The sequence below is a fragment of the Ahaetulla prasina genome, chromosome 7 (genome assembly GCF_028640845.1).
Source record: "Ahaetulla prasina isolate Xishuangbanna chromosome 7, ASM2864084v1, whole genome shotgun sequence".
Classification (NCBI taxonomy): domain Eukaryota; kingdom Metazoa; phylum Chordata; class Lepidosauria; order Squamata; family Colubridae; genus Ahaetulla; species Ahaetulla prasina.
This window is the reverse complement of record NC_080545.1, coordinates 103140251-103154036: the sequence shown is the minus strand read 5'-3', so window position 1 is coordinate 103154036 and position 13786 is coordinate 103140251. Positions and strand designations below refer to the sequence as shown.

At 51.0% G+C, this 13786-nt stretch overlaps 1 protein-coding gene across 13 annotated transcripts in view; it reads right to left on the bottom strand.

The window, feature by feature from the left end:
- Nucleotides 1-13786, bottom strand: part of PPP6R2 (protein phosphatase 6 regulatory subunit 2) — a 134707-nt gene that overhangs the window by 89075 nt on the left and 31846 nt on the right. For all 13 annotated transcript variants that reach the window (XR_009155957.1, XR_009155958.1, XR_009155959.1 and 10 more), the window contains 10 exons: nt 11966-12092; nt 10738-10890; nt 10340-10519; nt 8731-8795; nt 8003-8118; nt 6370-6455; nt 6182-6262; nt 4524-4621; nt 3969-4026; nt 1475-1623 (listed from right to left, as the gene is read on the bottom strand). Coding sequence is in view for 10 of the 13 variants with exons in the window: in XM_058189831.1 (XP_058045814.1) it covers nt 1475-1623; nt 3969-4026; nt 4524-4621; nt 6182-6262; nt 6370-6455; nt 8003-8118; nt 8731-8795; nt 10340-10519; nt 10738-10890; nt 11966-12092 (1113 nt within the window). In the remaining 3 variants the exon portion in view is untranslated. The remainder of the gene's footprint in view (nt 1-1474; nt 1624-3968; nt 4027-4523; nt 4622-6181; nt 6263-6369; nt 6456-8002; nt 8119-8730; nt 8796-10339; nt 10520-10737; nt 10891-11965; nt 12093-13786) is intronic.

Here is a 13786-nt window from a genome sequence, read left to right as displayed (position 1 = left end):
AAGAAGCAGTGGATGGAAACTAATCAAAGAGAGAAGCAACCTGGAACTAAGAAATTTCCTGACAGTTAGAACAATTAATCAGTGGAATGTCTTGCTTCCTGAAGTTGATTGGACAGTCATTTGTCTGAAATGGTATAGGGTTTCCTGCCTGAACAGGTGGTTGGACTAGAAGACCTCCAAGATCCCTTTCAACACTTCTCTTCTCTTCCCATTCCATTCCATTCCATTCCATTATATTATATTGACGTTCCCTGTTTACATCTTGAGTTTTCAACCCACAGATCTGCCAGAGCAATTGTGTGTGTGTGTGTGGGGGGGGGGAAGCATGATCTCCCTCCTCCCAGTTCAGAAGCCGCAGAGAGAGGAAGGATGATGGCAGCATCTGCAGAGCTCCACAGTTGGGAGGTGGGCAGCTGAGCAGTAGAGGCACCCAAGGAAGCTTTTGTTGGCAAATTCCAACTTTGCCTGCTGTTCCCTTAAAATCCCTTCAAGGCTTGCCCCAAAGGCCAGAAATGGGCGTGAACTCCTCTATATTAGGGCAAGGGAGCCTGCCTGCCTGCCTGCTCTGCCTAAGCTAAGTGACTCTGAGCGGTTTAAAACAACATTACATTCCCACATCTTCTTTCTTAGGATCTCATTCAACTTCCCCCAGTCAGAACCATCTTTTTCTCTTGACCAGTTTATTTTTCTTCAAAAAATTACAGCTTTCATTCATTCCCTTTATATGACCAAATCATCTCATAGTATTTGATTTACATTTAAAAAACACTCATTGGCTTGCCCCACTTGATCAGGCAGGGGGTGGGTGGCTGCTGCAGACCACGTCAGCTAAAGAATTCTGACCCCACCGGATCCAGGAAGAGAGCCTCTCTTCTCTGCCCCCACCCACCCTGTGGAATATCCCCCCTCCAGTGGTGAACCCCTCCCCCCCCCCACTCTCCTAGACCTTGTTTTGCTGACTCTCGTGGGGCTTGTTAGGGCCTTCAAGGCCCCTTCCCAAAAGGTTTTTTTTTTAATTTATATCCCGCCCTTCTCCGAAGACTCAGGGCGGCTTACTCTGTGTTAAGCAATAGTCTTCATCCATTTGTATATTATATACAAAGTCAACTTTTATTGCCCCCAACAATCTGGGTCCTCATTTTACCTACCTTATAAAGGATGGAAGGCTGAGTCAACCTTGGGCCTGGTGGGGCTTGAACTTGCAGTAATTGCAAGCAGCTGTGTTAATAACAGACTGTCTTACCAGTCTGAGCCACCAGAGGCCCAACAGGTTTTTTTTAACCTTTTAATTATTCTATCCTTGTTATAACTGTCTTTTAGTGAAATGCAATCTTTTTTACATGGCTTTTATGTTTTAGACTGTATCGCCACCCAGAGTTGCTACAATGAGATGGTCAGTCTCTACCTTTGCTAAACAAGCAAGCCCACTCTCTTCTTCCAGCTGGTAAGGGGCAATCTCCAATTTTCATCTTACCGCGACCTTGACTTGGCTTGGGCTGTGTAGTTTGTGTCGTTCTCCTCCCAAATATCCTCCTCCTCCTCCTCTTCCTCCTCCTCTTCCTCGCTGTCATCGAATTGCTGGATGCGTTCACTGCAGCAGGTTTCAAAGAGGGATGCGCTGGCCTAGAGCAGAGACAAACACCAGCTCAGACCAGGAGACAACTGGGAGCAGACCTGGCCTGGGACAGGAAGGTGCCACCTCTATTTTTTATTTATTTATCACATTTGTATACCGCCCTATCTCCCTAGGGACTCAGGGCGGTTCACAGGCAGATAAAAAAGATACATATAAATACAAAATAAAATAGCACTTAAAAAACTTATTCTACATAGCCAAATTTTAAAAACAATATAAAATAACCCATTAAAACCAATATAAATTTAAAATCTAATCCAGTCCTGCGCAAATAAATAGATGTGTTTTAAGCTCGCGGCGGAAGATTCTAGTTCCCAGGGGAGCGGAAAATGGCCTCCCCAGAGGAAGAGGAGGGACGAAACCAATCAATCATCCGTTTCGCGGCAGGATGAGCAGTCGGTCCTTTCTCTGCTCTTGCTGTGTTCAGTGCTGCCTGGCAGCCCCATTTAGCATCCCCTGTTCCCTTTCCGATAAAGGGGACTCTATAAAGTTTATCTTCAGTGCACCTGTCGGACAAAACGGCTCAGATCTGCTCTCGACTGGAGACTAAGAGCCCCACAGGTCCTTGGGAGACTGCAGAATATTTTTACCCACTAACAACCTGATCTTGTTGGACTCAAGGAAGCAGCCGGGGTCTTTGGGACTGTAAATGGGACCACCTGTAATTTACACATCCAGCGCACAATTGGGGAGGGGGTCCTCTTGGATTCAAGACTCCTGCTCAGAGAGGCGAAGGCAGTCATGGTTAGGAGGGCCTTTCCACAATGGTTATACCCTTTCCTGGATTGGAAAACCCTTCCTTCAGCCGCTCATACTCTGGGTCGCCTCCCATATGGATTGGTGGGAGGAGGTCTACAAGGGGTGACCCTTGAAGAGTATCCAGAAGCTGCAACTGGTGCAGAATGGCATGAATGGCACCAGCCGTCTTTGGTGTCCCAAATGATATAAAGACCTCTGCCACAGAAGCTGCACTGGGAGCCAGTCTGCTTTCTGGTCCAATTCGTTAACCAAGGTGTCACCTTTAAAGCCCTTCACAGCATGGGACCAGATAACCTGAGGGAAGCATCTCAACCCAATTACGTTGTTCTGTTCCACCCTGTCAGGTATGTTGGGTATCCTATTGTTAAAGAGTTTCGAGTGGCAGGACGGTCCGGGAAGACAGCTTTCTCTGCTGTTCCCCCTGCCCATGAACACTTCACCCTGAGAGGTGACCCCCCCACCCACCTCCCCCCCACTCTTGTCCCTTCAGAAGTCTGAAGATCCCACTCCGCTGACTTGCCTCGGGGGGGGGCCCAGAGAGGAAGGAGCAAGCAACCTTGGTGTTGGCTGGTGTCACGAGGATGTTCTATCTTCTAAACTTTTGAATTCTTTCAAGTTTTAATATCATAACTTCAGCTTTTTAAATTGTTTTTTTAACTTGTTCTTGCTAAGGCTTTTATATTATAGTATCATTTTTATTGTAAACCGTCCAGAGCCACTTAGGTGAGAAGGGTGATGTTGAAATGTGATAGGGTTAGGGTCCCAGTTGCCATTGGTAACTGAATCCCAGAGCTGACAAGCAAGGCAATCTATTGCCAGCTCCTCACAACCAAACTCAGTTGGGGGGAAGCTGCGTGTCCCAGGCAGGCAGGTAGCTTCCTCCAAGCAGAGGAAGCTTGCAAATGGTGATCATCACGTGATACTCGGTCGCACATGTGAATGGGCGCCGTCACCTGACAACGAGCAATAACTTGGAGCGGTGGCTGACCGAAAGTTGAGGGCTACCTGTATTCACCTTTGAGAATCATTTGAAGAGGCCAGGCATGCAAAGATCAACCTAGCAGATATTCTATGCAGTTTTCGAAAACTTTGGCTTGCTCTCTCCTTTAAGGCTGTGCACAGAAGAAGAGAGCACTCTTCCCTGTTTAACCCTGGCATCATTTGTGGCGCACTGCCCAGTGTCGCCTCCAGAGGTTGGGCCTGCTTCGTTCGTTTATGAACAATCCTGAGCAAGCGGGCTCAGACAAGGAGCCCCCCATTCTGGCCAGGATTAATAATATGCCACTGCTTCCACCACTCCACAAGGTGGAGTGGGGGGATGGGGGGAATGGGCTTTCTCACTTCTGGAGCCACAGAGAAAAGGAAGCACACTCAACCCCTCAGGAACAGAAGGGACGGAAACAGGGAGCATCATGAGGCAAGCATGACATAAGCCTTTCTGCATGACCTCCAGGCTGCTGCTTCACAGCACCTGCCCTGGAGTTGAAGGGGTCTTAAAATGGGTCGGTGCTGCTTTCATGCCTCTCGTGCAGCATTTGCAATCCCCGAGTTGCTGGCGTGCTGGACTACTTACACTGTCATCATCAACGTCAATGCTGAAGTTTATCTCTGCGATCCGGTCAAAAGGGGCGCTGGAATAGATGGGAAAAAAGGCCGTGAGGGGCTGCTTTCAGAAATGCCCGTGAGAAACCTGTAACGAGGAAGGAAGCCCCATGGATTGGGAAGGTGGAAGAGCCCACGGCGATCTTCCACTTCCTCCAAAGTGCAAGGAAACCAATTAAGTGGCACCCATCCAGCCTCTGTGCAGAGCCTCCAAAGACGGAGAACTCGCCGTTTTGCAAGTAGACGGTTCCAGAGTAAGATAGATCTTACTCTGAAGGGAGGTCTTCCTGATAACGGGCTTTAACACTCACCGGAGAGTAATATTTGCCATGAAGGTGGCCCAGCCCTCTTTCCAGGGGAAGGTCACGCATGCTTATCCTCACAAGAGCAAACAAACCTCCTGGTTTCTGAGAGGGTCTGATGAGCCCGATGAGAGCAGGCAGAGAAGGGGCTGAAGGGAGCTTCCCTGATGGGATCAAGGGAGCTCAGAGGATGATCTTGGTCAAAGTGGGGGAAAGAGACTCACTTGATGTTGTCATCCTGATCGGCAAACTCTTCGTCATTAAAGCCGAACTGATCCATGAAAATGGCTGTCATCTGCTGAACCTGGTACTCGGAGAATGCCTGAGACAGAAGGAGGAGAACCGGGGACCGACTTGCGGTGTGGAGCAGCTGTTGTGGACCGTCAACAGCTTACGGTGCTGGCAATGGAGTCGGACAGCGATGAGGATGAGATGAGGCCAGGGCCATCGGGAAGTGAGGTGCGGACTCTAGAGCCCCCAGAGACTGATAATACTGAGGAAGAGGAACTGAAGGAGCCTGTTCCTAATGCACGCATGGAGAGCTGCCAGAAGGCAAGAGCAGCTCAAGCAGAGAGGACAACTCGGGAGTAGGGCCAAGAGATGATTGGCCCCTCCCATAAGGCTTCATAACAGACCAGCACCGGTGTTTCAGCTTGCTGGAAAACAACGTTGTAGCTGCGTCCTCTGCTTCGTGTTTTGGTAACTTCTGGACATTTATCAGGAAGGGCCTTTGGCAGTCTGCCTAATTGGACTCAGGTTTGTGATAACTGAAGAATTTGTGTTTGGGAGGCCTTTGTTTTACTTTGAGTTGAACGATGCTGGGAATGAGGTAAGTCCCAGCTGTTTGAATAAAGTTTATTTTATCACGGACTGAGTTTGTTGCTACCTACTTGGGTCTGGGTCACAAGAGCAGCCCTCTGTGAAATCAGAGAGATAGGCGATGGCTCTGAAGGGCTGCATCACACAGAGGTGGATAATAAAGGCAGGACACAAATAATAAATAAATAAGCAAATAAACAAAATTACAGCATTGGGATATTCTTGCTGAAGTAGCTTTCATTTCTGTGGGATGAGTCCCTGCCACCTCCAGAGGGACTGATGTGTTCTCCCTCCCATGCTCAGGACGGAATCCTGACCAGAAGGGGGGATCCAAATAATCTGCTTCACTCAGGATGGGAGCCCAGCCATCTTCTCTAAAATCTCCCCCATAAAGGGAAGTTTAGACATCAATCAACTACTGCCTAAAGCAGCTGGAGGCCACCACCACCACACTTTTTCAAGGCAGCTGTGCCCCTCCTCAAAGAGGCGTCGATCAATCACCAAAAATCCATCCATGGGTCAAGGCTAAAGCGAGCGGAGCCCTCTCCGCAAGGTGCCCCACCTGCTTCCAAAGGCTGCACTTCTCTAGGCTCAGCCCGAGGCAACCCGTCCCCAGCAAATGGGAGAACCTCACCAGCTCAGCACAATTTCCCTTCTTCTTCTTCTTCAAAAGGCTGCAAGTAACCTTGAGTAGGCCGTGGAATTTATGATGCCGTTTTGCCACCATTAAAATTATGACGCAGGGGCAGCCTCTGCAGGTCTGGGGGGGGGGGTCATACCCGAGGCTTTGGTGGATCACACAGGGTCCAGAATGAGCTCCCTGGTCCACCTGTCTCTCTCTCCCCACCACCCCCAATCTTTTACCTTGCACACACGAACTGACTCACTAAACCTTCCAAGAAGATGCTGGCAATCTCCTGCGCAACAGCATTCCTCCTGATCCTGACCCTGTTAGCTCTTCACAAAGCCATTAACATTTAACTAGGGACACCTTGGAATGGCCTAAGAAGCTAGCCAACTAAACAAACTGGCCAAGGGAGCTTGCCGATCCAGAGAGAGCTACCTGCTGGAGAGAGACTTCGCTGGGGAAGGCAGCCTTGGCCTCCTCGTCTTCGCTGGAGGAGTGCAGGTGGTGGGCTGTCACCTGCACAGAGGAGAAACCATAGATGGACTCTTCCTTCTCTCACCATCTCTTTCCTCGGCTCCACCACCACCCCCGGTTCAAAATGACAGAACACCAGACCGTCTCACCAAATCCACAGTGTTCCTTCGGTTGGCTTCCAGCAGAGTCTCCTCCACGAAGCTCTCCCAGCGACCTCTGCAATCTTCAGGAAGATCTGCAAGGAAGCAGAGGCCGCAGGGCTCAGAGGGCCACACGCAAGAGACTCGGAAGGAGTCGGCACCTCAGGCGGGCCAGAATCAGAGCGGTTGTGGCATGTGGAGTGGCCCGGCGGCATCTGTTCTTGGGATGGAAGCGTGAAGGGGAAGGAGACCAGAGAGAAGCCGACTGGCCCTCCGGTGTGCAGAGATGCCAATGCTCTGCAGCCGTCTGGGCACCTGGGTTTAAACTCTAGGATTTTGCCTCTGGACTCTCTGATTTAGCCAGGATCTGCTGGCTGCTCAGAGGTGCTGAAAGCTCCTAAGTAGCTTACATCCAGCCCTACCGTCAACTCAAAGCAGGGAAATCTGGGCACTCGGTTCAGGCCCAAGACCAACCCCACCTGAACAGGATTCTGCCTCTCCAGAATCCTCTCCCCCAACCCCCCACTCACTTATTCATTTGTTAAATTCATTTGCCACCCATCTTGCTTTGAAGCAACTCTGGACATCTTACAATAGTAAAAGCAATAAAACCATGTAAGATAAATAATTCTAAAACAATAAAGAAATAGAATTACAATCCAACTGTGGTTGCAAGTAACAGATGGGGAAGGAGGGAACAGCATGGCTTGGGGGGGGGGAAGGAGGGGGATTTTCTCTTCATTCATCAACCAGACCAAGTGGGAAGCTCCCCCACTTTGGGCTCCCCCTGGCAGAGCCAGCTCTTCAGGCCCTTCCTGAAGCTCAAGAGGGTGGAAGCCATCTCAGGAGCAACGGCAGAGAAGGATCTTCTCCTGGTTCTTTCCCCCCCCACCCCACTCCGACTCCTCCAGCTGAAATTCCCAGACTGGCCTGCAGGATGCTTTCTCTCTGCTGGCATGAGGGGGGCAGGCCAGCCCCCCTGAGGTGAGATAGTTCCTCAGGTAATCTGGACCCATGCCGCCCTGCAGGGCTTTAAATCTAACAAGCTAACACCTTGAACTGCACCTGGAAGCAGCTCATGCAGCAGTGCTGTAACACCGGCCGTCCTGGGGGCCCCAAGAACTGCCTTCCTTGTTGCGCTCTGCACCAGTCGTGGCTTCCGAATGCTCTTCAAGGGTAGCCCCGTGTAGAGCACACTGCAGTAGTCCAAGGCTCGGGTGACTGATTTATTGATCAATGCCACGTTTTTGCTCCACTTACTTGCTGGAGCAAACCCTGAACGTGTGTGTGTGTGCGTGTGTGTGTTTCCCTTCCTAATGCTGGGACTGAGGGAACGGAAAGCCATCCTGTTGGCCCCAGCCTGGGAGTCCACCAGATGCAGCCGACCAGCCAAGTCTGGACCCCAAACAAAACGCCTCTGAGGAAGATCCAGCAAAGACATTGGACCTGGGGGGCAAGGGCAGCATTCCTCCCCCATGGAGCATGGCCCCCCAGGCCCCCTCTGCCCAACAGCCTTGCTGGAAAGGAGGTGCTATCCCTCTCCCTAATCAGGCACGCAGGGCCTCCTGCCCCTCCTCGCTTGGGCCAAGCAGGTTTGGCACTGGCTGCTCTAGGAAGAGGACGGACCGGGAGCATCTCCTACCTCTGATGAAATCCCTGATCTGGCTCTGCCCAGGGCCTTTCTCCACAGTTTGCACAATGGTGTTGGCGATTCGGGTCAGGTGGCCCATGTTGCCACGCCTCATTCCTCCTTCTGCCCTGAAAAAACCAAAGCGAGGAGTAGCAACTGAAAAACTGAAGCCCAAGCAGCATTTACCTGGGAAGACACTGGCTCGCCTCTGGTCTCTGCTGGGGGGTGGGGGCGGGGGTCTCAGGGCAGATCAGGCCATGGCATGGAGGAGCCACAGCTCAGCTGCCTTCCATCTCTGGCTGGGGGTGCGGGGGGGGGGAGAAAGGCCTCCCGGGAGAGCCCCAGCTGTCGGCCGAAGGGACCCAGTGCTCCTTGACTCAGGAGAAAGCCATCTCCATCAAAGGGCTCTAACAGAGGACAGGAGTGCTTGGGCCCCCCACAAGTCATCTTCTCCTCTTTTTCCTGCTCCCTCTCCTTTCTATCACTCCCCAAAAGAGCCACCCGGAAATCAACAACAGAGCTGAGCTAGAAAAAGACGACATGCGGGAAATGCTAAGAGGATATCAAGCAATTCGGATGAACCAGTTTAATTCTGGTTGTGTTTCAGGTTGAACGCCTGCCTGTCTTCCCCCATTCAAGTGAGTTGCGCCTGATCTGTACAGAAAAGGCCTGAGGAAGCAGAGACGAGCCATGGGGTCCCTGGGAGCCTGGCAAGAAGCCTGGCAGCTTCAGAGACTTACTGGATTTTGTCGTTGGTCTCCCAGGCATCCAGGATCCTCTGGACCAAGCAGCACTTTTGAAAGAGCTGGAAGAGGAAGGCAGGAGAAGCCTCTCAGGACCAGGAGTGGAAACGTCTTTCAAGCATGGATACAAGAACGAGACCAGAGGGATGGGGTGGGGTGGAGGGGGGAGCAGCCAAATCCCAGAGTGAGACCGAAGCCAGTCTCAATGGGTTGACACTATCACAAGGCTAATTCATACTGAAAAATGACAAAACTGCCGTCTCCTAAAGGGCTGCCTTGTGTTAGAAAGTGCAGTTCCCATTTAAAAAAAAACAAACCTAAGACCAAAGGAGGCAATGCAAATTTGTGGGTGGCAGAGAGTGAACAAGGTATTTGCCTCAGCATCCCATGGGGGTCAGTTTTGCCACCACTGTGCTGCAGGGTTTAACCTTCCAGTTATAGCTCCCGAAAGGTGGCACCGAATGGCGGTTGCCTGTCCCAAAATCCACCAGGCCAGCACTGCTCTGGAAGGGGGGGGGGCTTCCCCCCTGCAATCAGGCCTGGGGTCCCTTTCTCAGCTCATTGGGGCTTGTAGCTCCTTATCTCAGCAAAGAACAGAGAAAGCAAGATCTTCCGGATCAGCCTCTCTCTTCCTCAATCTTCTAGGCGGGCAGATTTCAAGTCCCAGAATTTCACAGCCAGGGTGGCTAATGATGAGAGTTCTGGAAGTTGAAGTCCACAGACCACATCTGGGAAGCCCTGGGATAGATGAGAGAGCAGCCCAAGACACGGACAGCTGCTCGAGTCAAATGTGGAGCTTCCCCTTCTCATAATAAACTAGCAGGGGCCAAAGGAGCTGCTTGGTGGGCCCAAGCCTGCCCCTCCTCCTAGGCTGCTGCTGCTGCTGCTCTGCTACCATAAACCTGATCTGAGGTTTTGTGTCTTCTGGTGCCTGCTAGGACATAAGAGAAAGTAAAGGAAGATGCCAGTTTTCAACCAGAAAAAAGAGAAATGGAGGGAGGGACGGAGTTCTTGGGCTGCAAAGGAAAACACAGGGGGCCAGCTCTCCCTATTCTGCCCAGAACCATCCACATGGCCTACATAGCACCTATAAATTAAGATTTCAGGCTATAAGGGAGTTGTCATCACACAACATTTAATAGCATTCTTGCCACAAAACTGTCACATTCAATTTTGACATTTCTGACAAGAACACTTTTTGTCACTGAAAAAGCACAATTTAGATTGGGCTCTACTCATGCCAAGGCAGAGAGAAGCTTAAGCGCTGTCCCCCACCACTTATCCTTGGCCTTGCTTTGCCTGCCTTCATCGTCACCCACTAAGACGGGGCTGCCAGATGAAGCCCAAGGGGCATCTGAGGAGGAGAGCCACACGATTCGCCCTTAGCACTTCCAAGGACTGGCAGGGAGCAAGAAGCCCCCGAGAGCACCCACTCTAGCTCCTGCAGAAGAGGGGGACAGGGAGGGAGACTAAAAATACTACTCCTGATGGTTGCTCAATCGCTCTTTGCCAAGGACTGTAGGTTGACTGAGGGTCTGAATAGCCGCCTCCTTGGTGCCCGGCTGGTTTCCATGGCTGCAGCTAACACCTCCCTTCAGACGCTTACGTGAGTCAGCATGAGGTTCTCTGGCGCTTCAGCATTTTCCCAAGAGACATTTCCATCCATCTCCTCCTCATTCTCTGTGAGCAACTTGCTTCCGGGCACCGAGTGCATCAGGATGGCTGTGATACACAGTTCCACTTGGAAGTGCAAGAAGTTATTCCAAGTGTATTTGAAAAACAGGTCCTGGAAAAAGGCAGAGAAGGAAGCTTCATTCCTATCAACCATATAGCCATCATAGCAAGGCAATGGAGCCTCCTTTTCAAGGTTCAGCAAGCAGCCCGAGACTCCCCTAAGCTTGCCGCTACGCTTTCTCCAGTATGAAAATAAAGGCCTACCGACATCTTATCCCCAGAAAACCCACTTTCTAGGAGCCCTAGTGGCAGGCCTAGCCCCCCACTCACCAGCAGCAGGTCCATGGTGTTAAGCCGGCACAGCTCCTCATTAATGCTGGGCGTGTTGGTGTGAAGGAGGGCAGCAACCAAGCGGGCGCCATGAAGACGAGAATTGCCGAGGGGCTCCTCCAGGATCCCGATGGTCGTCAGGATAGAAGCCACCTGCCACCATCAAGAGAGGAAAACCAGTGTTTCAAGCTGGCTCCCCAAAAAGCCCGAGCAGAGAGAGTGTGCGCCCCCTTTCCCCTGCTGTCCGCTGCCGAAGACCACCGCCCGAGAGGCAGGCCTCGTTCTCAATGGGAACTGTCCTGTGAGCCAAGCCAGCCACGTTATCCACCTGGCAGGAGGGCACCCGGAGAGGAGCCTGCACTGGAGGAGGCTCTGCGAGTCACACCGGTAAAACCCCCTGGGAAAGACCCTCCTGACCAACCTCCCTCCGCTTCTTCACGATCGGCCTCAGCACTGGTACAATCTCACCCAGAGCCAGTCAACTTCCTTTTTTAAAATGTAATTTATTTATTTATTTTATTAAGGAACTTAATAAAATCATAATGGCTAATACTGAAGTCAGGAAAAACAGAAAATAATAGAAAAAAGAAACACAACATGCAAAAAGGGAAAAAAATAGAAAAAGAAAATATTTTTTAAAATGGCTCCTGAACTTCCTCGCAACAAGCATAGGCAAATCAACAGTTCCCCACCCCTCCCTTTTAAGATCCCATGCAGGCACCTCTTCCCATGCCTGCCACTCCCCCACACCCACCCCTTCACTGATACAACTTGTCAGCCAAAGGTCCAGAATTTTATAATAATGTTCCATAGTTTAACCCTGATCGAACAAGGCAACTTAAATTCTTTTCTTTTACGTCTAACAATCTTTAATTCAAGTTGCTGTGGTAGTATCGAATACAAATTTTCTACCATCTCAAAGGTTTTATAAAACTTCTACTTTGTTATAAGTTCTGGCTCACCTTTTTTTTTTTTAAATTTCGATTTGTCATTTATGTTTCCCTTCTGATAGTCATCTCTATTTATAATCCTTTATTCCTTTATTTTCCAGTATTTCTCTATCAGCTAGAATATCTCCATTCTGTCTATCCATTTCTTTTTCTCCATCCTCACCACCTTCCTTCCAGGCCCTAGTGCCGGCCCCCGCCCCACTGAGAGTGTCATGGCTGCCATTGACTGCCAGCCCCTCCTGTCCGGTATCCAGGCCAGAGGAGGGGAATCCCCATACCTTGGGGGGCTGAAGCAGCAGCTGGTGGAAGTCCTTCAAGCGCGGCTTGATGCCCTGCAAGATGCTGCTACTGACAGGGTGAAACTTCTCAAACCCCTGGGAGAAGGAATCAGAAAGTCCTTCCAAGCTGTGGGTAGAAAAATAAGCCAACATCAGAAACAAATCATGTTCTGACCGCACGGGAGCCATGACTGGTGCCATAGAACAGGCCTCCTTCAATTTCACAGCCACCTCCAAGTTTATGTAGTTCAATTTCTCACCTAGGGGAAGCAGCACAGTGCAGGATAATTAAAACAAAAAACAGTAAAGCAGAAATAGAGACAGGTTCAGATCTTCGAGTTTTCTCTGCCATGTTTCCAAGGTGCCTGGCATTTCCCTTCTTCCCAGGGCGAGAGGACGGACCGACCCCAAAGGTGCCTCAGGTTGGGAGTGGGCTCAGATTCCCCCACTGCTGGCCCAGAATAGAATAGAATAGAATAGAATAGAATTTTATTGGCCAAGTGTGATTGGACACACAAGGAATTTGAATCTTCACCTTACCCGTTACAGGCAGATCAAACAGGTTCTGTTTTCAAACCAATGAAAGGCAGCAAGTTATGCCTGAAACCAGAAGTACCCACTGGCCAGAGGAAAGCACCGGAGGGGCCTCAGGCCAAATCCCCTCTGGCCACACAGCAGACCCTGCTCTGCCGGAACAGTCCACCATTCACCCCAACAGGTCCCAGCCTTTTAAGGGAGGCCCATGGCCCATTTTTGCCCAGGTGATGCCTACTTTTCCCCATTCCACCAGGCCCTGCCTTCCTTCCCACCATTTTGGCGGAGCTAAAGACAATGCCATCAATTAAAATACGGTGTCAAACCAGCCACAGTGTTTTTCTGCCATCCAAGGAAGAGCTTCCGCTAGGTGAGCACAGTAGGTGCCCCTTTGGGCAGAGGGGAAAGCTGCACCCAAGGGCAGCCGATCAAGGGCAGGAGAGCCCACAGAGCCGCCTCGAAGACAGGCCGGCTGGGGGGGGCTCCACTGGCCCAGTTCAAAGAGAAAGCCAGGGGCAATGGAGGGGGGGGGGAGGAGAAGGGTAGCCCAAAGCATCTCCTCCAATTCACAGATCCCAAGACCAAATATAGCAAATAACGCAGAGGCGGCATCCCTGGTTTCAGCCGGTCCTCTCTATGGCTCTGGCCTATGCAACATGGAAGAGCCGGTCTGAGTAAGCCCAGGGCCCTCTGGGGCAGACCATCCACAGGAGGTGGGTAGAAGAGGAAACGGTGGTCACCCAACAAGCTGGCCTCCTCCCACACAACTGCCTCCCTCCCTCCTATCCCTTTGGTGTGCAGCATCCACCCAGCCCCAGCGCCATTTCGAGGGTCTCCAAGGGACTTCTGGGGAGGAGGTTCTTGAGGATCAGGGTTCCATGAAAGGCATGTAGCAGTTCAAGGAGACCAAGGGTTTCAGGGAATGAGCCCACCGGATTCAAACAGAGGCTCCTCCCTCTGCAGCCGCGTGGCTGCAGCCAACCTGCTCGGAGCACAGCATCGCCTGGCCCAAGCCGAAGGGCAACTGACGCAAAAGCCAACCTCCTGGCTCTCAAGAACATCCTCCTGCCTACATTGGCCTGAAAAGACGGCCATCCTGCACTGTGGGGGATACATTTTTATCTAGCAGATGCTCTGCCATCACTCTGCTAAACAAATAATTCCTTCAACACTGTCAAACTATTTACTAAATCTGCACTACTATTAATCTTCTCATCGTTCCCATCACCAATCTCCTTCCACTTATGACTGTATGACTGTAACTTTGTTGCTGGCAATCCTTATGAT